General features: G+C 36.3%; 1 protein-coding gene across 1 annotated transcript; it reads left to right on the forward strand.

The window, feature by feature from the left end:
- Positions 1 to 2517: 2517 nt before the first annotated feature.
- Positions 2518 to 18547, forward strand: LOC123551862 (SNARE-associated protein Snapin-like). Its single transcript, XM_045341102.2, has 4 exons — positions 2518 to 2663; positions 9616 to 9662; positions 12251 to 12369; positions 14298 to 18547. Exons 1-4 carry the CDS (start codon positions 2524 to 2526, stop codon positions 14388 to 14390), a joined length of 399 nt encoding a protein of 132 aa, XP_045197037.1. The 5' UTR covers positions 2518 to 2523; the 3' UTR covers positions 14391 to 18547.
- Positions 18548 to 24124: the final 5577 nt, after the last annotated feature.

A 24124-nucleotide genomic window follows, 5' to 3' on the forward strand; every position in this document is an offset into this window, starting at 1 on the left:
CTTCTTGTGTAAACAAAAGAAGTCTTGCAAACAGACCAAAAATTCAAAGGACTTTTTTTTCTGACAAACGCACATAGCTGCCTGTAGCTGCCAGCAGAGACATGTTGAGATATAGAACATCTGGATAATCAAATGTGTCAACATTTCACATGATGTACAAGGAAGATGTTTCACTTAATAAATAATTGTCTTAATATCAAGCATGTAATGACTTTTATTACTTTTAAGATTGTATTTTTATTTCATATGTCATAAACTGATGCTATATTTGCATCTCAATCAAAAAGTAAAGCGCATTAGATTCAAAGAGTTGCTAAAATTGTGTTACTACCAGGATCGCAATTTCTAGAACACCCTTTGGGGGGATTTGACAGCTGATTACCATGGGGTCCCCATATGTCCAGTCGTCGCACAATCAAAGAGGAAAGTCAAGTAACCCTAAACATGTAATGTGTTTTAGAACATTACGATCAGAGCCAATGGAGCGTTGCATTTTTGTTTTGGAATGCTTTGAAGTGTTCTCATTGGTTGTAACTCGATGTCTGTCAGCACAACCTGGATTTACGCCCCACCATTCTCTTCAGGGTTCTGCTCCTCTGCTGTAGCTCTTGAATTATTTATTAAATGCAGGACCTGTTAAAGCATTTTGTTACAGCAAGTACTTACATTTTGAAAATAGGTTAACGTTTTTGTGGTGACTTTTAGATAGACCTAATTGGCTTTATCAATTTGATTTATGCAAGTTGCCACCACCACATGTATTGATGCTCAGTATTGATGGTGAGTGGGGAGTACAGGGAGAAAGATGGCCGAGAAATAAAATTGTTATATTGCATCCGACGGTAAATAAATCGTCTTTTTTCTTGGGTAGAGTTTTTAAAATGTGGTTTAATTAACACAAAGAATATAAAATACACTTATTTTTATAGCTCTTTGATTAGATTTAGGATGAACATCAATCACATTTCCGTTTGCTTCCGTAATACCCAACATACCATGTTAAAGTCTATTGGAATTTCGTTGTTTTTTTTTGTGTTTTTTTTTGCTTCTTGGCAGACTCTTCACCCCAAGACTGTTCCACCCAATACTGTTCCTCCCAAGACCTTTCCTTCCAAGACTTTTCACATCCAAACTGATTGTAAATAAATAAAAGAAAAGTATTTGAAGTAAAACTTGATGAGTATAGTTATGTTCAGCCTAGGCCTGGATTAGTGAAAGTATAATATATACTACATGTTAGCAAATTTATCCATTTATATTTTAACACTTAGTTTATTTATGTCAATCAAAGGATGCTGATTAAATCACAATACCTGTGAAGAGTTTAAAAAGATGCTGATTAAATCACAATACCTGTGAAGAGTTTAAAAAGATGCTGATTAAATCACAATACCTGTGAAGAGTTTAAAAATATTGACTTACAATGAAATTGATGACTTTCTCTCAAACAGAAAAAATGTAGTAATATAAGAAATAACATCATGGAAAAAAAATTTTAATCATTAAGAAGTCACAGTAGAACAAAATGAAGTCTAAAAAGATTCATTGATTAAGTTGACTATAATATCCTAAATTCAAGTTACCATTTATAGAATTATAGTCAGTAAAGTCCTACAGAGAGCTATAAAAATATTTTTATACTTCTTTGAGTAACAGCTATCTTTAAATGCCCTAACTACATATAAGAAATAAAATATATTAAGTCTCAAATAACAAAATATTTCACAATATCTTCAGTATATTAAACATTGGGTGTGAAAAGTCTAGGTTTTGTAAATTGGAGGTAAAAAATCTTGGGAGGAAAAGTCTTGGGGTGAAAATTCTGGAATTTCACTCTACGAAGATATCCCATTTTATTTTATGCTAACTGATGAAATACTGTGTTTTATCAGTGAGATATAATCCTTTCACTCACTGCATATTTCTCACTGTAAATGATCGATATAGCCTTTTGCCGATCTACTTGTACATTGTGTATAAATTTTATATTATTTACTTAAAGTATATTTCTCGATTCAAATTATTTTACTTAATTAAAATTTCATAGCGTTATGCAGCAAGAAATAAAATAAAATGGAACTTTATGTCGTGTACTTCTTTCTAACGTCACAACACGTCTGACGTCATGTTCATTTATGCGCGCCTGTTTCCCGTGTTGAGATTAATTTAATTTTTGTTGCAAAATGCATATCTCGACGTAGCTTCTAATTAAGCATAAAATAAAAAGCAAATTTGTTTGTTTTTCGTGAATATAGAATTTATCTCACATCAAAGTGAGAAAATTTTCATATTCTACCTTTGACATTGCATGAAGTACTGATGCCTCAGTTTTGAATACTGTATGGTTATTTTTTTTGGTCAAATACTTTAAATAGTAGATCTATATAGTTTATCAGTTCCTCAGCATAATATACGCATTGTACTGTGAAAATTTCAAGATTTATATTTTTAAAGATGGGCACACTCGGGTTATGTGAAACAATTTCGCACAAACGGTACGGTACATGTATTAGAAAAACTAATATGGCCGACAGTAACGTCCCATTTCCAAATTCGCCCGAAAGTACGATCGTTTACGATCGAAGAGACGCAATAACAGATGGCATGATCGACCTGTTAAAGCCAACAGTTGAAGAGATTGATGACAGGGTTAAAACTGTTAGGTTGGTTCAATGTCGAAGACATGATATCAAATTTATTTTGTGTAAATTGATCTAGATCAGCAGACGCTCATTGATAAGTGACTACAACAGATGAACTTAAATCTTCGGTCCGATTTTAAAGTAAATTTACAGCAATGACCATAGAGTGACCTTCTACCAAGTTCTTCCAATTGTATGGTTGCCTGTGGACAGGGCTAGTATTCCCGTTGTGGCCATATGCTGTGGAGAACATAATGGGAGAGATCACAGTGATGTCACGCATTATCATCTGTTTATTTGGTGGCAGTCTTTGCTTCAATTTTTTTCCAGCACTTGTCCTTTTGGGCAAGTAAGTTCAGAAAAGAACTTGCCGGAAAACATTTTTACTTGCCCGAAATCATATCTTACAAGCGAGTGTGTCGTATAAGCCACAGGGTTCTAGCCAGGTTTTTCTGAAGGCATGTTGCAGAAGGATTTTTTTGACGATGAAAGGGGTGGGTGCGGGAGGGGTGTCCCCTCCCTCATGGGGGTCACCCCAGAAAATTTTGTGTTACTACATCTCATTTTGGTGCATTCTGGTGCATTTCAGAGTGAAAAACATAGTGGTATTTTCAGTGATTAATAAGCATCAATAAGCATCATTTACATGTACAAGAAAAGATATTGGGTCATAAAAATCCTATGGAGTTTATTTGCTGAATGACAATTAAAAGTTCATCAATTTTAAGTTGCTAAAAATGTTCATTTACTACTTAGGCTAAAAAAAAAATATGTGTGGTTCAGGTAACCCGACCGACCCTATTTTTTCATCGCCGACCCTAACACTTTTTTTTATAGTTTTTTGTGGTTTTTAACCTGGTACGAAAAATATTGAGTACGAAAATATACGAATCAATGCAAGCATCTAATCGATTACGATTTCAACATGGCAGCGGCTAGTGTTCTTGCCGTGATAGTGGGAAAATGTGTTCACGGCTACCAGAAACGCTTTATGAAGGCAATTCTTCACTCGTCCCTCGTCGGAGATGTATTTATGGAAATTCATAATCAATCAGACAACTCGAAAACCGGCGGTTTCGTGTGTTTTGCAAGCCGGGAATTGCATGACAAAAACACGTTCGAGGTACGAACGATTAAATTTGCAACATTTTTTATGTATAAATGTATTTATATTAAAGCACATGGACAGTTTTATTTGATATATTTCAATGTCGGTTTTAACACTCGGATGTGTCTTTGTTCAATTCTGCTTGGATGAGATGGGGAGCCCCTGATTGGATGTGGAGCCTGGGGATTGGTCACATATATTAAGACCATGTTGCCAATTTTGATCAAACTTCACTGGAATATCCCTTGAAAGTTCTTTTTGGTTTATTGGATAACGCATTGAAATCAGTGCAGAACTCAACTGCAGATTAAGTAGCATTTTTGTATGAGGCCTGTTTGCCTGGACAAGGATTTGAACCTTGGTTTTAATCCAGAGAACAGATTATGTCTTAACCACTAGACCATCCTGGCACCATGTAGTAGCCTATTTATAACAGAATGCCACTTAGAATTGCATATATTTTTGAGATGCTTTCCATGTGCATATCTCACAGAATGGCGACCAACTATGTCTGTACCAACTGGCATCGAAGGGCAAAAAAAAAAAAAAAAAAAAAAAAAAGCCTACCTACCTACCTACCCTATTTTTTTTACCAATGTTACCTGAACCACACATATTTTTTTTTTAGCCTTATTGTACATAAAACAACACAATTTTAGCACTGCACACAGATCTATTTGTACTTTTAAAGTTTATGTCTTCTATTCCTGCGGAGTTTATTTGCTGAAAACTTATCCATTTTAAGTTTTTGAAAATGTCAACTGTTTGTTGTACATAATGTAAAACAACACAATCTGAGACTGTCATCCAGGGAAACGCTGGTTTCCATTTTGGATCAATGCCCGATTTCCTTTGGCCATTTGGCGGGGGGGGGGGGGGGGGGGGGGGAGGATTCTGAAATTGTGACCGTGGCCGAGTGGCTAAGGTCGCTGGCTCCAAATCACTTGCCCCTCATTGATGTGGGTTCGAGCCTCACTCGGGGCGTTGAATTCTTCATGTGAGGAAGCCATCCAGCTGGCTTACGGAAGGTCGGTTGTTCTACCAAAGTGTCCGTTCGTGATGAAATAATGCACGGAGGGTATTTCAGACTTTTCTCTACAAGTTCTATTTTGAAAGTGACGACAGAAAACATTAATTCTTGCATTGTCTTTTCGATATTCTGCCCGAGAAAACACATTTCATACATGTGAAAAACATTAATATTACGGCGATAATTGTTCAAAAGTATTTTACCGTGATGCACGATTTGTGACTTAATTCCTTACATTGTCTTTCCTTGATTGCGAAAAATATTCGGACGATAATTGTTGAATCATCTGTCATTATATCTAATGACATGTATAATCTTAAAACTTGCGAAGTCACTTTTATGTACACATCACAAGATACCGCCTGTCAAAGGATTTAAAGGCGGAGCTACGATGAAATTTACGTCACACGTTCCACACATAGGAAGCTGTCATTGGTTTATCGGTTATCTTAACTGGCATCGCTTTACCTAAACTATCGGGTAAGCACGTGGAAGTTTCTTCGAATACACTATCGGATTAATCGGGGTGTTATGACATGTCGCTTCGGCAATTAAGGGATGACGGGGGAAATAAGGGATGTCGAATATACAACTCAAAGTCTGAAGGCATGTCGCACGCGACAGGCGATAATAGCCTGGCTAGAACCCTGAGCCAATATGTATACAGTATTAAAGAAAAGCATTTGTTATTTTATTCCTTATAATTCAGTCCTGGGAAAATACAAATTTGATAAAAGATTCAAAATGCTTATTACTATTAATAATTATAAATAGAAGCCGTAGGGCCCTTGCGAGGTGACAATACAATACAATACAGTACAAATTTTATTTAAAGTCGGTGCATATATATGTTAACAGGAAAAACATTAGCTATGTATAGCTATTTACCGACATAAATTATGCCCCCGCTATAAAATGGGGTGGCGGGGGGGGGCATATAGTGTTACCCCTGTCTGTGTGTGCTTGTCCATGTGTGTGCTTGTGTGTGTGTTTGTAAGTTCGGGAAAGGGTGATGTTAGTGTCTGGTCCATAACTTTGACATTCATGTGCCGACTTCAAAATAATTTGACACAAATAATAATTAAGCATGGATAGACGATGTGTCCTGCGCAACAATTAGGTCCCTAGCTCAAAGGTCAAGGTCACAGTCCTTGGTTGAACTTAGCCAGTTTTCACTACATATATATATACTGATAATGTGGTCTTCGTGTCCGGTCCATAACTTTGACATGCATGGTCCGATTTCAAAATAATTTGACACGAATAATAAGCATGGATAGTCTAAGGTCAAGGTCACACTTAGAGGCAAAGGTCGCATACAAGAATGACTTTGTCTTGAGCATTTCTTCTTCATGCATGGAGGGATTTTGATGTAAGTTGCCTCAGTTGTATACCCTCATGAGACATAATGTCATGTGCAATTAGGTCCCTAGTTTAGAATTACTCTCCTTTGTTGTTACTATAAATAGCTTATAGTGTAACTTTTTTATTACTGGTTGTAGGGGAAAACAAGACCACTTTTCTGTAGTACAACATGCATGTTACATCCAATTTTGAGAAGTATTTTAACATATTTCTACCTGGTAAGGATTTTTGTTTGACTTAGGATTTTTTTTTTTTTTAAGATTAACTTCCCTTAGTTGTTACCTTTCTCATGTTGCGGGGGGAGAAACATGTCTGTGACACATTTCTAGTTTTACTTAGAAATTTTTGGTTAAGGTTTTAAATATAAGCTGATATGTCAGCACCCACTAATGGGAATGGATTGCAACATCACACACTTGTTCACTGTCATGATCTGCACAGGTTCTGAAACTCTACTTTGTAATTTTACAAAGTTATGCTCCTTTTTTGACATAGGAGATTTTAGGTTAAGTTTTTGTATGTAAGCTGGTATCTCAGTACCAACTAATGGGAATGGATTGAAACTTCAAACAATTGTCTATTTTCTTAAGCTGATATGCCTTGTACAATGTTCCATAACCCTATATTGCAATTTTACAAAATTATGCCCCTTTTTAGCTCACCTGTCACAGAGTGACAAGGTGAGCTTTTGTGATCATGCGGTGTCCGTCGTCCGTCCGTCCGTGCGTGCGTCTTTAAACTTTTGCTTGTGACCACTCTAGAGGTCACATTTTTCATTGGATCTTTATGAAAGTTGGTCAGAATGTTCATCTTGATGATATCTAGGTCAAGTTCGAAACTGGGTCACGTGCCTTCAAAAACTAGGTCAGTAGGTCTAAAAATAGAAAAACCTTGTGACCTCTCTAGAGGATATATATTGCACAAGATCTTCATGAAAATTGGTCAGAATGTTCACCTTGATGATATTTAGGTCAAGTTCGAAACTGGGTCACTTGCCGTCAAAAACTAGGTCAGTAGGTCTAAAAATAGAAAAACCTTGTGACCTCTCTAGAGGCCATATATTTCACAAGATCTTGATGAAAATTGGTCAGAACGTTCATCTTGATGATATCTAGGTCAAGTTCGAAACTGGGTCACGTGCCGACAAAAACTAGGTCAGTAGGTCAAATAATAGAAAAACCTTGTGACCTCTCTGAAGGCCATATTTTTCATGGGATCTGTATGAAAGTTGGTCTGAATGTTCATCTTGATGTTATCTAGGTCAAGTTCGAAACTGGGTCACGTGCGGTCAAAAACTAGGTCAGTAGGTCTAAAAATAGAAAAACCTTGTGACCTCTCTAGAGGCCATATATTTCATGAGATCTTCATAAAAATTGGTCAGAATGTTCACCTTGATGATATCTAGGTCAAGTTTGAAAGTGGGTCACGTGCCTTCAAAAACTAGGTCAGTAGGTCAAATAATAGAAAAACCTTGTGACCTCTCTAAAGGCCATATTTTTCATGGGATCTGTATGAAAATTGGTCTGAATGTTCATCTTGTTGATATCTAGGTCAAGTTCGAAATAAGGTCATGTGCGGGCAAAAACTAGGTCAGCAGGTCTAAAAATAGAAAAACCTTGTGACCTCTCTAGAGGCCATACTTGTGAATGGATTTCCTTTAAAATTGGTCAGAATGTTCACCTTGATGGTATCTAGGTCGATTTTGAAACTGGGTCACATGCCTTAAAAAACTAGGTCAGTAGGTCAAATAATAAAAAAACCTTGTGACCTCTCTAGAGGCCATACTTTTCATGGGATCTGTATGAAAGTTGGTCTGAATGTTCATCTTGATGATATCTAGGTCAAGTTTGAAACTGGGTCAGCTGCGGTCAAAAACTAGGTCAGTAGGTCTAAAATTATTTAAATCTTTTGACCACTCTAGAGGCCATATTTTTCAATGGATCTTCATGAAAATTGATCTAAATGTTCACCTTGATGATATCTAGGTCAGTTTCGAAACTGGGTCACGTGCGGTCAAAAACTAGACCAGTAGGTATAAAAATAGAAAAACCTTGTGACCTCTCTAGAGGCCATATTTTTCATGAGATCTTCATGAAAATTAGTGAGAATGTTCACCTTGATGATATCTAGGTAAAGTTCAAAACAGGGTCACCTACCTTCGAAAACTAGGTCAATAGGTCAAATAATAGAAAAACCTTGTGACCTTTGTAGAGACCATATTTTTCAATGGATCTTCATGAAAATTGGTCAGAATTTTTATCTTGATAATATCTAGGTCAAGTTCAAAACTGGGTCACATGAGCTCAAAAACTAGGTCACTATGTCAAATAATGACGTCATACTCAAAACTGGGTCATGTGGGAATAGGTGAGCGATTCAGGACCATCATGGTCCTCTTGTTAGCTCGACTATTCGAAGAATAGTCTAGCTATTCTACTCACCCTGGCGTCGGCGTCGGCGTCACACCTTGGTTAAGTTTTTGCATGCAAGTACATACAGCCATCAATTAAAGGCATATAGCTTTGAAACTTATTTTTTCTTTTTCTAGGTCAATAACCAACCTCTCTGGGTCAAGTCCCATAACTCTGACATGTATTTTGAGCAAATTATGCCCCCTTTTGGACTTAGAAAATTTTGGTTAAAGTTTTACATGCAAGTTACTATCTCCAAAACTAATGCAGATATTGATTTGAAACTTCACATGTGTCTTCGGGGTTATAAAACTAGTTGATAGCAGCAAGTCCCATAACTCTGACTTTCATTTTGGCCAAATTATGCCCCCTTTTGGACTTAGAAAATTCTGGTTAAAGTTTTGCGTGCAAGTACATACAGCTATTTCTAAAAGGCATATAGATTTGAAACTTATTTTTTCTTTTTCTAGATCAATTACCAACCTCATTGGGTCAAGACCCATAACTCTGACATGTAATTTGAGCAAATTATGCCCCCTTTTAGACTTAGAAAATTTTGGTTAAAGTTTTACATGCAAGTTACTATCTCCAAAACTAATGCAGATATTGATTTGAAACTTCACATGTGTCTTCGGGGTTATAAATCTAGTTGATAGCAGCAAGTCCCATAACTGATATGCATTTTGGTCAAATTATTCCCCCTTTTGAACTTAAAACTCTTTTGATATTTAACCTTTTTGGGTAATATTTTCCTGCTTCTGGGACAATATTTCGAATAGTCGAGCTTGGCTGTCTTACGGACAGCTCTTGTTTTACTTTAATATTCATTCAGTTGACAAGGCTGTTGAATAGTTGAGTGTTGCTGTCCTCTGACAGCTCTTGTGTTTACATATTTTGAAATTCTGAACCAAGGGTGTACAAGAGTTATCTGATCCATGGATATAATAGTACTAATTAGAGCTGGTTTTTTTTTACCTCAGTATTGTATATTAAGCTTAACACTGTATAAGGCATTCACTTACAATATTTGTTTATTAACGTTAATATTGATAATTTCAGAGAAAGCCAAGTAGAACTACGCCAGCAGATTGACTGTCTAGCAGAAGGTAATTATGAGCAGACACTTTGGATCAAAGTTCCAAAATATTTCCACTTTTAAAAAAAAATCAGTACAATATGAACACAGCACTTTAATATGCAACACCTTTAGATGTTATAAAACAATTCCTGAATTTTTCCCATATTATTGACTTTCATTCTAACTTAAATGTATATAAAAAAAAAGAAATATTCCAATATTTGTTTGGCCTTGATACAAAAATATCTCAACTGACTAATGTAACCTGATTAGTAACATGATAACGGTTAGATGGAGAAGTATACATGTAACTAAAACAATATCAGCCAATTTGAACAATATCTCCTGAATAATGGCCATTGAATTGACCAGAATTGCCAAAATTGAGTGTCTGCATGATAACTGGAGTAGTCAGTCATACTTGTATAGAAAAATGAATTGCAGTGGAGTTAAGATCAAGTTCATTAACCAGCCAGTATGGATCAGTGTCTTTAGAGTTATGTCCCTTGAATCAGTCAACAAGTATCTGCTTGATATTATGATAAACTCTAAACTTTTGGCCCGTGAGTAAATTAAAACTTGGAAATAATTGATGTCTGCCCAATAACTGCAATGTATTGTGACTGTCTCAAAACTTAACTTATACAAATTGTGTATCTGTATAAAATCAAGGCAAGGTTTGGGAACAAGCTAGACCAGATTAGAAGCTTCAAAGTAATGTCCCTTGAATTGATCAGAATTTTAAAAATTGACTTCTTTATACTATGATTCTTTGATGTCAGCCATACTTACACAGATATATTACGAGTACCTAAAAATCTAGTGAAGGCTTGCAAATAGACAGTTTGGAATATTAATTCCAGAATTATGGCCCTTGAATTCATTAGAATTAAGAAAACTGATATTGTTCACTCAATAAGTAGAGTATTTTATAATTGAAATGGATTTACTGTAATGGACATACATTATGACAAGTTGGCACTCTTGTTCATTATTTGTGGTAGATCATGTTATATTTCTTAGCTGTGTGTTATGAATGGCCTACACAATTTTGAAAATTTTCAGGTTTGTGAGAAATGAAGAATTATGGATTATATGTACCAGAATGTTTAATTTCTATACTGGATTTATGTTGTTTTTTTTTTTGTTTTGTCTTTTCAAAACAAAGTTGTTAGTTTATTATGCCCACCTTCAAAGAAGGAGGTGTATATTGTTTTGCAGAATGATGTCGGTCTGTATATTGGTTGGTTTGTAGACCAATCCGTTCCCAGATGATAACTCAAGAACACTTGGGCCTAGGATCATGATAGTTGATAGAGAGGTTGGTCATAACAGTTAACTAGCAGATGACCCCTATTGATTTTGAGATCAGAAGGTCAAAGGTTAAGGTCACAGTGACCCAGAACAGTTAAACGATTTCAGGACAATAACTTGAGAACACTTGGGCCTAGGATCATGAGACTTGATAGGGAAGTTGTTCATGACCAGCAGATGACCCCTATTGACATTGAGGCCTGTAGGTCAAAGGTCAAGGTCACAGTGACCCGGAACAGTTAAATGGTTCCCAGATGATAACTGAGAGTATTTGGGCTTAGGCTCATGAAGGTTGATAGGGAGGTTAACCATGACCAGCAGATGACCCCTTATAATTTTGAGCTCAGTAGGTCAAAGTTCAAGGTCACAATGGCCTGGAACAGTTAAACCATTTCTGGACAATAACTTGAGCCAAACACTTGGGCCAAAGATCATGAGACTTGATAGGGAAGTTGGTCATTATCAGCAGATGACCCCTATTGATTTTGAGGTCAGTAGGTCAGAGGTCAAGATCACAGTGACCCGGAACAATTGAACAGTTTCCAGATGATAACTCAAAAACGCTTTGGCCTAGGATCATGTAGTATCATGAAAGTTGATAGAGAGGTTAAACATGACCAGCAGATGATCCCTATTGAATTTGAAGTCTGTAGGCCAAAGGTCAAGGTCACAATGACCCAGAACAGTTAAATGGTTTCCAGACGATAACTTGAGAGTGCTTTGGCCTCAGATCACAAAACTTAATAGGGAGGTTGATCATGACCAGCAGATGACCCCTATTGATTTTAAGTTCAGTAGGTCAAACGTCAAGGTCACATTGACGCAGAACAGTAAGACTTTCATGTACAGTGACCAACTAATTTCTGTTCTTTGTGCAATTACTGAATGCATCAAGGGGTGCATTTCGTGTTGTAAGAGCTCTTGTTCATAATGTGTGACAAGTAAGGAATATTGCTTAAATCTCAGATTTATGAAACGATAAGCATTTTAGCCATATTAAGATCAAATGGGGGAGATTTTGGTTGTGAGTACATTGAAGGGTTGCAAAAATATTTTGACCATAGGTCCAGCACTTCACAGAATATATGGTCATTTTAAGGTTGTGGTCAATGGCTGTGCCAAAACTGAAAATTTCAGATTTGTACTATAGAAAATTTGTTAAATACTGCAAGTTTTCAGTAATCATAATGTTAGGAGTGTCTTTTTTTTTTTTTGGTTGCTGTCAGTAATTGTACAAAATATATATTTCATTGAAGACATTTACTATTAATTTTACTATGAATGTCTATTATAAAATTTCAGATCTTCAGGTGATATCTGGTAGCCAGACTGTAGCCGTTGACTTGGAATCATATGTTAAAAAACTTAACAATTCCAGAAGACGTGTAATGCTAGTCAACAATATTTTACAAAATGTTCAGGTATGTTTGTAATGACAGTTTTCCAGGAAATTTCCTAATAAATTTAAAGGGATAGCCTCCAGATTTATATCTGTGTAAAGAATTCAAGACAGCGCTTGCAGGACAAAGCAGTTATAAACTTTTGAATGAAGTGATTACGTGCAGTCTGTACAATATATACGAGTAAGAACTGTCAAAGAAGATGAGGTATATTGTTAGCTCAACTTTACGAAGAATAAGTAGAGCTATTGCACTCACCCCGGCATCACCGTTGGTTAAAGGTTTTTATAAAGTCAAATATCTCTGTTACTATCAAAGCTATTGACTTGAAACTTAAATAGTTATCAAAGTCTATGCCAGGAGAAACAATCCCCATAACTCTGATAAAATTTTGGCAAGGTATGCCCCCTTTTTAACTTAGAATTTTTTGGTTAAAGTTTTTAGCTCACCTGAGCCAAATGCTCATGGTGAGCTTTTATTTTCCACTCGTCTTAAGTTTTACATAGACTCGATATATAAGAAAAAGACTTTAAAAATCTTCTCGCCTGAAACTGCAAGGCATAAGCTTTCGATATTAGGTATGTTTCCTTACCTAGTGTTCCTCTACCAAAATTGTTCAAATTATGCCCCTGGGGTGAAAAGAGGCCCTGCCCTTTGGGTCTGAGATTTAACAGACATATCTATAGGGGGAAAAAAATCTTCTTGTCTGAAAGTTCAAGGCCTAGGCCTTTGATATTTGGTATGTAGCATTGCCTAGTGGACCTCTAACAAGATTGCCCAAATTATGCCACTGGGGTGAAAAGAGGCCCTGCCCTAGGGGGTCACTTGTTATATGAGTTATATAGGAATAAATACCTAAAAAATTATCAGATCATATTTCCTAGACTGCTTGATAATAATTACCAGATGATCCCAAGTGATTAGGGGTCACTTGACTGTGACCTTGACCTACTGACCTACTTTCTTGTTGTTTCAAGGTGAGCTATTGTGACCGGTCATTGTCCGTCGACGTCCGTCGTGCGTCGTCCGTCAACTTTTGCCTTGTGAACACTCTAGAGACCACATTTTTGACCCAGTCTTTATGAAACTTGGTCAGAATGTTTGTCTTGATGATCTCTAGGTCAGATTCGAAACTGGGTCATGTGGGATCAGAAACTAGGTCAGTAGGCCAAATCATAGGAAAAGCTTGTGAACACACTAGAGACCACATTTTTGACCCAATCTTTATGAAACTTGGTCAGAAAGTTTGTCTTGATGATCTCTAGGTCAAGTTTGAAACTGGGTCATGTGGGTTCAAAAACTAGGTCACTAGGTCAAATCATAGGAAAAGTTTGTGAACACTCTAGAGACCACATTTCTGACCCAATCTTTATGAAACTTGGTCAGAAAATTTGTCTTGATGATCTCTAGGTCAAGTTTGAAACTGGGTAATGTGGGGTCATAAACTAGGTCACTAGGTCAGATCAAAGAAAAAGCTTGTGAACACTTTAGAGACCACATTTTTAACCCAATCTTTATGAAACATGGTCAGAACACTCTAGAGGCCAGAGTTGTAACCAAATCTTTACGAAATTTAGTCAGATTGTTTGTCTTGATGATCTTTAGGTCAAGTTTAACTCTTGGTCATGCGGGGTCAAAAACTAGGTCATTAGGCCAGATCAACTCTGGTGATCGATGTATAGGGCCATCATGGCCCTCTTGTTTTTAAAGATACAGCCTTGAAATTTGGATGACATGTACGGTTTTGCACACCAATCTTAAAACTGACTTTCAGTGACCATGAATGTGACCTACTGACGTACTTTCTAATATTTTAGCATCAGTTTGCCATTTTAAACATGTGGCTCATATTACTCAGGTGAGCGGTTCAGGGTCATCATGACCCTCTTGTTTATCTCTTATTTTGGACTTGAGAAATTTCACAATCACAAAATATTTCTGTTTTACAGGAGAGATTAACAAAATTGTACAACAATGTATCAAGGGAGACAGCCAGACGCAAGGCGTTATTGGACCCACCTGGGGCAGGGCGACCTAAATAGGACATGTATTGACAAGGTGTTGTTTAAAATTGTGATATCACTTAGTTACTGTATTCTATAACATGAATGATTTGCTGTATATGTGATTTATTGATGGTGTGTTTGAGATTACTGATCATTGTTTCCAGATATAAAGAGTATCTAAAAATATTCTACTCATTTGCGTGTTGTACCTCTACTTTATTAATTTTATTCTCATTTGTGGAAAAGGCAGATGGATTTAAACTGTGCACTGCTGTTTGGTATGATTGTTGAAAGAGATTGAAATTTATTTGAACACCTACAGGAGATTTACATGTACAGAATAATAATGATGAAATTAAAGTCTAGTGTATTTCATGCTTTGTGAATTGGTTAGAGTTTTAAATTATGTTAATTAATGGTTTTTATACTGAAAATGAAATTTTTAGCTTACCTGAGCACAAAGTGCTTAAGGTGAACTATGTGATTGCCCTGTGTCAGTTGTCCCTTGCCATCAAGTTGACTATTAACACACTAGAGGTCTATATTTTTCCCAAACTAAATGGAACTTGGTTAGAATATTAATCTCAATAAAATCTCAGAAGAGTTTATTACTGGGTCATCTAGGGTCAGAAAGTAGGTTACCAGGTCAATTAATGTAATAGGAAAGTTTTTCTTAACACTTGAGTTGCCACATTTTTCCACCTCATCTTCATAAAACTTTGTCAGAATGTTTGTCTCTACGACGTCTACATCATATTTGAAACTGGTGTAGTTGAGGTCTAAAACTAGGTCACTAGATCAAATCACAGAAAAACCTTGTAACACCAATATCTTACTTGATCTTCATAAAACTTTGTCAGAATGTTTGTCATAATGAAATGTGGGTCATTTTTTAAACTGGGTTTCCTGAGGTCTTAAGCATGGTCACTATGTCAGATCATAGATAAAACCTTGTAAATAGTCCAGAGGCCACATTTTCTACCCATCTTCACAAGGGTTGGTATGAATGTCTCTGTGAAATCTGTCAAATTCAGTTATTCAGCACTGCCTTATTTGAGGTTTTAAACTCGGTCATCAGCTCAGATTATAGAATGGTCTTGTAAACACCCTAGAGGCTGAATCTTCTGCTTCATAATTATAAATCTTTTTTACAAATCTTTGTGAGATTGTTTCTGTCTAAGAAATCTTGGCCAAGTCAATTCAAAAACTAGGTCACTAGGTTAAGTCATAGAAAATCCTTGTGTACACTCAAGGGGCTACATTTTTAGTTGGCTATACCAAGCATAAGGAGTCTCCGAGAGCTATCCTTCTCGCCCCGGCGTCAGCGTCTTTCCGCGTCCCCACCTTGGTTAAAACTTTGGTGCACTTTCTCTTTTTTCAACTTATCTCTGTAATTACTTGATGGATTTGATTCAAACTTGAAATACTTATTCCTCATCATCATCCACATCATCTGACATAAGGGCTATAACTCTGGCACCAATATTTCATGAATAATCCCCCCTTTTCACTTAGATTTTCAGGTTAAAGTTTTGATGCACTTTCACTCTGTCTCTGTTATTACTGAATGGATTTGATTCAAACTTAAAATAGTTCTTCAGCATCATCACCCACATCATATGACACAAGGTGCATAACTCTGGCACCATTTTTTCATGAATTATTCCCCCTTTTTACTTAAAATTTCAGGTTAAAGTTTTGGTGCACTTTCACTCTACCTCTGTTATTACTGAATGGATTTGATTCAAACTTAAAATAGTTGTTCAGCATCATCACCCACATCATATGACACAAGATGCATAACTCTGGCATAATTTTTCATGAATTATTCCCCTTTTTACTTAGAATTTCAGGTTAAGGTTTTATGCACTTTCACTCTATCTCTGTTATTACTGAATGGATCTGATTCAAACTTAAACAATTGTTCAACATCATTACCCTTATCATATGACACAAGGTGCATAACTCTGGGACCAATTTTTCATGAATTATTTCCCTTTTTTACTTAGAATTTTATGTTAAAGTTTTGATGCACTTTCACTCTGTCTCTGTTATTACTGAATGGATTTGATTCAAACTTAAAATAGTTGTTCAACATCATCACCCACACCATATGATGCAAGGTGCATAACTCTGGCACCAATTTTTCATTAATTATTCCCCCTTTTTACTTAGAATTTAGGTTAAAGTTTTGATGCACTTTCACTCTGTCTGTGTTTTTACTGAATGGATTTGATTCAGACTTAAAATAGTTGTTCAACATCATCACCCACACTATATGACACAAGCTGCATAACTCTGGCACCAATATTTAATGAATTATGCCTCTTTTTGCTTAGGATATACTTATATAGTGTTTTGATACATTTTATCTTTACCTCTCTTATTACGTTAAGTTGATATTTTTGACATAGACTCGGGCTATTGTGCAATATCTTCATCCACAATTGGAGTCATTAAACACTCCAGTGACAGCTCTAGTTTCCTCAGATGTGCCCAGTTGCACTATCCAGCATCGAAATAGTCGAGCGTGCTGTCTCCTGTGACAGCTCTTGTTCCACTTGATCTTGATAAAACTTTGTCAAAAACTAGGCCACTAGGTCAGATCAGAGAAATACCTTATTATCAATCAAAATGCTATATTTTCTGCCTGATCTTCAAGAGACTAGGTTAAAAATGTAGAATAAATTTGTAACTGGGTCACTAGGGTTAAAAAAAATAGGTCATTAAGTAAAGTCATAGAAAATCTTTGTTAATGATCTACCTGATTTACATAAAAAATGATCAGATTGCTTCTATGAAATGTAGTTTAAATACAGTTGAAACTTGGTACATGTATATCGGATTCCAAGGTATTGAGCGTTTTACTTAGTGATAACTGAAATACTACTTAAAATGATTTTTTTTTTCATGTGTTTTCGGGATAGGACTTGAAAATGTGAGATAAGTGAGTTCCATATATCGGGTTTCAACTGTCATTTTATAGAAGTTTTAAGGGGTGACCCTATGCAAAGGTTGTTCAAATTATTCCACTTAATTAAAAACTTGGCACCTGAGGGGTGTTCACATTTTCATATTAGTGTACACTATTTTCTATATGCATTTAGTGTAAACTTTAAAAACCTTCTTGTTAGAAAATGCTGGCCCAAAGTAATTTCACAGATATTACCATGAATGACCCATTATGAAACTTGTTTCGCAGATGTTTTCATGTCACCAAAATTTAGAAGGTAATCATTGAAACACAGATGTGCAGTCTTTGGCTATTTTGCCCTCTTGTTTATATATTTATTTGGCGAAAAATCCTTGTGCCTCCCATATTATTTTGAGGAGTAGGTTACTTCAATTTGCCTTTGTCTGTATACCGTCAGTATGTCCGTTTGAATTTGTGTTGTGAATATCTCGAGAAGTATTTAACCTAGAGTCATCAAACATGGTATTCAGCTTTTAAAATTATGTAACTGGGGTTTTCTTATGGAGTTCACTCAGAAAGACAAGAGTTATGGCCTTGAATTTAGTCAAAAATAAGCATAAAGGACCTAAAAGTTTGTGTAGCAGGTATCACAAAAGTATTTGTCCTACAGCCAAGAAGCATTATAGGATTGTTCTTCAGCATGTGAAGTTGTGCATCTGGCATTTGGATTTCACTTGGTAAAACAAGAGTTATGGCTCTTGGCATGGTCAAAATTATGCGTAAGGGGTGGCATTTATCCCAAAATTGTTTAAGCAATATTCATAAAACCATAGAAAAAATATTTCTCATGTGAATCTACGCACCTGTGGTCTTGTTTGGAATTTTTTCCTCAGAGTTATGGCCATTGATTTAGTCAAAAATATCTATTTTCAGCATGTGAAGTTTAGATTTGGGCTTTTATTTTAGGATTTACTCCCTCCTATCGCCCCCCACCCCCCCCCCCACCCCCACACCCCCAACACCCCCAAAAAACTTTTACTTTTGCTGTTGATGTGTCCAAAGCCATCCCACAACCCCACCTCGGAATGATATGAAAGTTCACTTAGTCCTGTATTGTTAAGAAGTAACATAAGACCATATATGGGGAGGTAAGTAGTGGCAGCAGTGTCCTATTGACAGATATAGGTGCCATACTTGCTTCAATATTAAATAAAAAATATTGATGCTTTTGATGTAATGTAAATGTATGCTGAATCAATTAAACAAAAATATATGTTAGGATGAGTGTTACTTTCTGATTTACTAGTCCATCACAGTGGCTGGGAATAAGCTTAACAGTTAGGTACGTTAAAATTTCACAATATTCAGTCCTTCAATTTTTCAGAAATTGCCAGTGTGATTAAATAAATTGTAAAAAAAGAGTATTTCAAGCAGTGAAAAGAAGATTTTTATGATGAATGTCAGGTCCAAGTCACACCACAATGTGTTAACCTACAACACAACCCTTTAACATCATGGAGTACAGTATAAAGATTCATGTTGATAAGCCTTTACGTCAATTTTTAAATGGTTCTATCCACATAGATGGTCTGTGCATTGAAAGGCTTTATACAGAGTAAATACTCTTGCATTGATATACTTTACATTGAATAACTGTCCTTGCATTTATAATGTAATGTAATGTACATGGGGTAATGGCTCTTGGATTGATGTACATTTCATGGAATAATGGCCCTTGAATTCATAAGCTTTACATGGATTAATTGCCTTTGCAATGATTGACTGTACACAATAAATGCTGTTGCATAGAAAGACTTTACCTTTTCATTGTAGGTATTGGTAGGTTTTACAGGGAGTAATAAAGACTGTATAGAGAGACTGCACGGAGTAATGATTATTGTATAAACAGAATGCATAGCGTATTTGCCCTTGCATTGATAGACTTTACAAGGTCAGTAATCTATTGTACTGTACTGAGACTTTACATAGAATACAAGCCCTTGCAGTCATAGACTTTGCATGGATATACGGACCTTGCATTGATAGACTTTACATCGAATATTAAGGCCCTTGCATTGATAGTCGTTACATGGAATAATGGCCCTTGCATTGATAGTTCTTACATGGAATAACTGCCCTTGCATTGATAGACTTAACATGGAGTAACGGCTCTTGCATTGATAGACTTAACATGGAGTAACAGCCCTTGCATTGATAGACTTAACATGGAGTAATGGCCCTTGCATTGATAGTCATTACATGGAATAACGGCCCTTGCATTGACTAGTCTTTACATGGATAAACGGCCCTTGCATTGATAGTCATTACATGGAATAACGGCCCTTGCATTGATAGACGTAACATGGAGTAACGGCCCTTGCATTGATAGACGTAACATGGAGTAACGGCCCTTGCATTAATAGTCATTACATGGAATAACGGCCCTTGCATAGATAGACTTAACATGGAGTAATGGCCCTTGCATTGAAAGTCATTACAACGAATAACGGCCCTTGCATTGATAGACGTAACATGGAGTAACGGCCCTTGCATTAATAGTCATTACATGGAATAACGGCCCTTGCATAGATAGCCTTAACATGGAGTAATGGCCCTTGCTTTGATAGACTTAACATGGAGTAACGGCCCTTGCATTGATAGTCATTACATGGAGTAATGGCCCTTGCATTGATAGTCATTACATGGAATAACGGCTCTTGAATTGATAGACTTTATATGGATTAACGGCCCTTGCATTGATATTTTTTACATGGATTAACGGCCCTTGCATTGATAATCATTACATGGAGTAACGGCCCTTGCATTGATTGACTTATCATGGATTCAGGACCCTTGCATTGATAGACTTACATGGAGTAAGGGACCTTTCATTGATAGTCTTTACATGAAGTAATAGCCCTTGCATTTGTAGACTTAATAAAGAGTAACGGCTCTTACATTGATAGTGTTTACATGGAGTAATGGACATTGTATACATTTTTAACAATCTTTGTATAGAGCAATAGTTATTGTACATTGTACTAACAGAATGCATGACATATTTACCCTTGTATTGACAGTCTTTACTTGAAGAGAGGTAGTATTTGCAAGGAAGAATTGCCATTGTATCGAGAAAAATTGTATCGATAGACTGCATGCAGTAATGACCCTTGAAATGAAGGACTTTTCTCAGAGTAAGGGCTCTTGCATTGAGTCAGTACCTGGTGTAAAGACACTTGCTTTGTCAGTATTTGCACTGAGTCATGGGCCTTACATAATGCCAGATGAGTACACTCTTTGTACCATGATAGACTTACGCTTTAGCTGGTGTAAGGGGGCGTGAGGGGTATCGGCATTTCATTATCTTTTATGAACATACTCCATCAAACCTAGTCTGCTATGCTTCCAAGATTTTATTTACGTGGATAAATTGGCCCTGCATTGACAGATTTTACATGGAGTATTGGTTCTTGCACTCAGTCTGAGTCTTTACGTGGAGTAATTGGTCTTTCATTGGCAGATTTTACATGGAGTGATAGTCTTTTAGTCATAAACTTTACTCAGAGAAGTTACTCTTCCATCAATAATATTCACATTTAGTAATTGGTTTCTCACCAATAGATTTTACAAAGTGATTGGCCTTTCATTGATACTCTACACGAGTAATGGCTCTTGCATTCATACTTAAGGTATTAGATCACTAATAGAAAACCTCCTTTTTGAAGAGTATTCAATTCCTACTATAAACCTACTTTTACTACAATTCTTAGGGGGGCGTAGGTTCAAGCCCTACTGGGACCAAATTTTTTTCCCCTTATTTTCCTTTTTTTCTAGTAAGTTTTTACTTCTTTCAAGACTTATTATTGATTTCTTGTACAAAAACGGAAAAAAGATGAATCTTATAAGCGATTTCTTGGTGTTCAAAGTGAATTTACTACTTAAACAGAAGGGGTAGGGTTACACATCTTTAAAAATATTAAGTTACTCGCGGTGAAAGTTCTCTATTTTGCTTTCACTCTTAGATTATATATTGTGGAAGAAATTCAGGTTTTACGTCTGCCCTAATGTTATTTTTAAATGGAGTAAGCAAAATTCAAAACAGAAACACAGCATTCTACCTAATTTTTTCAATGTTGAAGTATGAATTCTGTCTCATAAAATCCGTTTACTTGAGGCACCATAGAAAAAAAATGATATTGACATTTTTAGCCCACCATCATCAGATGGTGGGCTATTCAAATCACTCTGCGTCCGTGGTCCGTCGTCCTTCCGTCCGTCCGTCCGTCCGTCATTCCGTCCGTCCTTCCGTTAACAATTTCTCGTTATCGCATCTCCTCAGAAACTACCAGGGGGATTTTGACCAAACTTTGTCAGAATGATGTATTGGTACCCTAGTTGTGTCCCCCTGAAAATCAGACTGGTTCAACAAATTTTTAGTAAGTTATGGCCCTTTGTTTATTTCTATAATTTACATAGATTTATATAGGAAAAACTTTGAAAATCTTCTTGCCCCAAACCACAGAGCCTAGGGCTTTGATATTTGGTATGAAGCATCATCTAGTGGTCTTCTACCAATATGATTCAAATTATTTCCCTGGGTTGTAATATGGCCCCGCCCCGGGGGTCACATGGTTTATATAGACTTATATAGGGAAAAACCTCTTGTCAAAAACCACAGGGCCTAAGGCTTTGATATTTTGTATGTGACATCATCTAGTGGTCTTCAACTAAGATTGCTCAAATTATCCCCCTAGGGTCAAATATGGCCCCGCCCCGGGGGTCACATGGTTTACATAGACTTATATAGGGAAAAACTTTGAAAATCTTCTTGTCCAAACCACAAAGCCTAGGGCTTTGATATTTGTAATGTAGCATCGTCTAGTGGGTCTCTACCAAGTTTGTTAAAATTATCCCCCTAGGGTCAAATATGGCCCCGCCCTGGGGGTCACATGGTTCATATAGACTTATATAGGGAAAAGTTTATAAAAACTTCTTGTCAATAACCTACAACATTCACATTTGGACCACATGTATGGTTTTGAGTGGCAAGATGAACCTTGACATGAGTTGACCTTGATTTTGACCTAGTGACCTACTTTCACATTTCTGTAGCTACAACCTTCAAATTTGGACCACATGCATAGTTTTGTGCACTGAAATAAACTTTGACCTTGACATTGACCTAGTGACCTACTTTCACATTTTTGAAGGTACATGCTTCAAATTTTGGACCACATGCATAATGCCGTGTTCCGAAATGAAATTTGACCTTGATTTTGACCCAGTGACCTACTTTCACATTTCTCAAGCTACAGCCTTCAAATTTGGACCACCTGCATGGTAATTCTACCGAAACAAACTTTGACCTTTACATCGACCTTGTGACCTACTTTCACATTTTTGAAGGTACAGGCTTCAAATTTGGACCACATGCATAGTTCTGTATTCCGAAATAAAATTTGACCTTGATTTTGACCTAGTGACCTACTTTCACATTTCTCAAGCTACAGCCTTCAAATTTGGACCACATGCATGGTTTTGTGTACCGAAACAAACTTTGACCTTTACATTGACCTAGTGACCTACTTCACATTTTTGAAGGTACAGGCTTCAAATTTGGACCACATGCATAGTTTTGTATTCCGAAATAAAATTTGACCTTGATTTTGACCTAGTGACCTGCTTTCACATTTCTCAAGCTACAGCCTTCAAATTTGGACCACTTGCATAGTTTCGTGTACCGAAATGAACTTTGACCTTAAGATTGACCTAGTGACCTACTTTCAGATTTCTGTAGCTATAGGCTTTAGATTTAGACCACATGAATAGGATTGTGTACCGAAACAAACTTTGACCTTGATATTGACCAAGTGACCTACGTTCACATTTTTGAAGGAACAGGCTTCAAATTTGGACCACATGCATAGATTTGTGTTGTGAAGTGAAATTTGACCTTGATTTTGACCTAGTGACCTACTTTCTCATTTCTCAAGCTACAGCCTTCAAATTTGGACCACTTGCATAGTTTTGTGTACCGAAATAAACTTTGACCTTAAGATTGACCTAGTGACCTACTTTCAAATTTCTCAAACTACAGTCTTCAAAATTGATGCACATGCATAGTTTTGTGTACAAAGAACTTTGTCCTTGAAATTGATCTAGTGACCTACTTTCACATTTCTCAAGTTACAGCTTTCGAATTTAGACCACATGCACAGTGTTGTGTACGGAAATGAAATTTGACCTTGAGCTAGTCAGTAAGTCTTGAAATTTGGAACACACAAAAATGACACATTGGTGGGCGCCAAGATCACTCTGTGATCTCTTGTTATTTTTTGTTTTATAATTGTTTACCAATAGTTTGATGTTTCTTTTATTAAAATTAATGGTAAAATGAGTTCTCTGCAAACGTTTTGGATAGTGGCTATCACTTTGAAATTTGTCTCTACTTGAGCTTGAGGAGATACCATAAGTTATATAAAATTTATAAAAAACGGCACGGTAAAAGTTCTTTAAAAATTGCAAAATAGTGCAAAACACGGTTACTTTTCAGAATATACCAAGCAAAGGCCATTTTGTAAACATAACTATTAGTCCTCTAATACCTTAAACCTTATATTTGAACCATTTCTACTATGCAAGTTTTACTAAACTTTGTAAAACTGAATGTCTATACTGATAATTGTAAAATTTCCTTTTTTGTAAGAGCTTTTTAGCAAACAAATAATGCGCGGTGGTTCAATATATTTTCACTAATCTTCAGAAACGAAGCTCGTTATATAAAATATTATGAATAGCCTGCTTCCTACCAATCACCAAAGAATGCTAACTATGCCATTGACATAATTACATTACT

Source organism: Mercenaria mercenaria, chromosome 15, assembly GCF_021730395.1.
Source record: "Mercenaria mercenaria strain notata chromosome 15, MADL_Memer_1, whole genome shotgun sequence".
Lineage (NCBI taxonomy): Eukaryota > Metazoa > Mollusca > Bivalvia > Venerida > Veneridae > Mercenaria > Mercenaria mercenaria.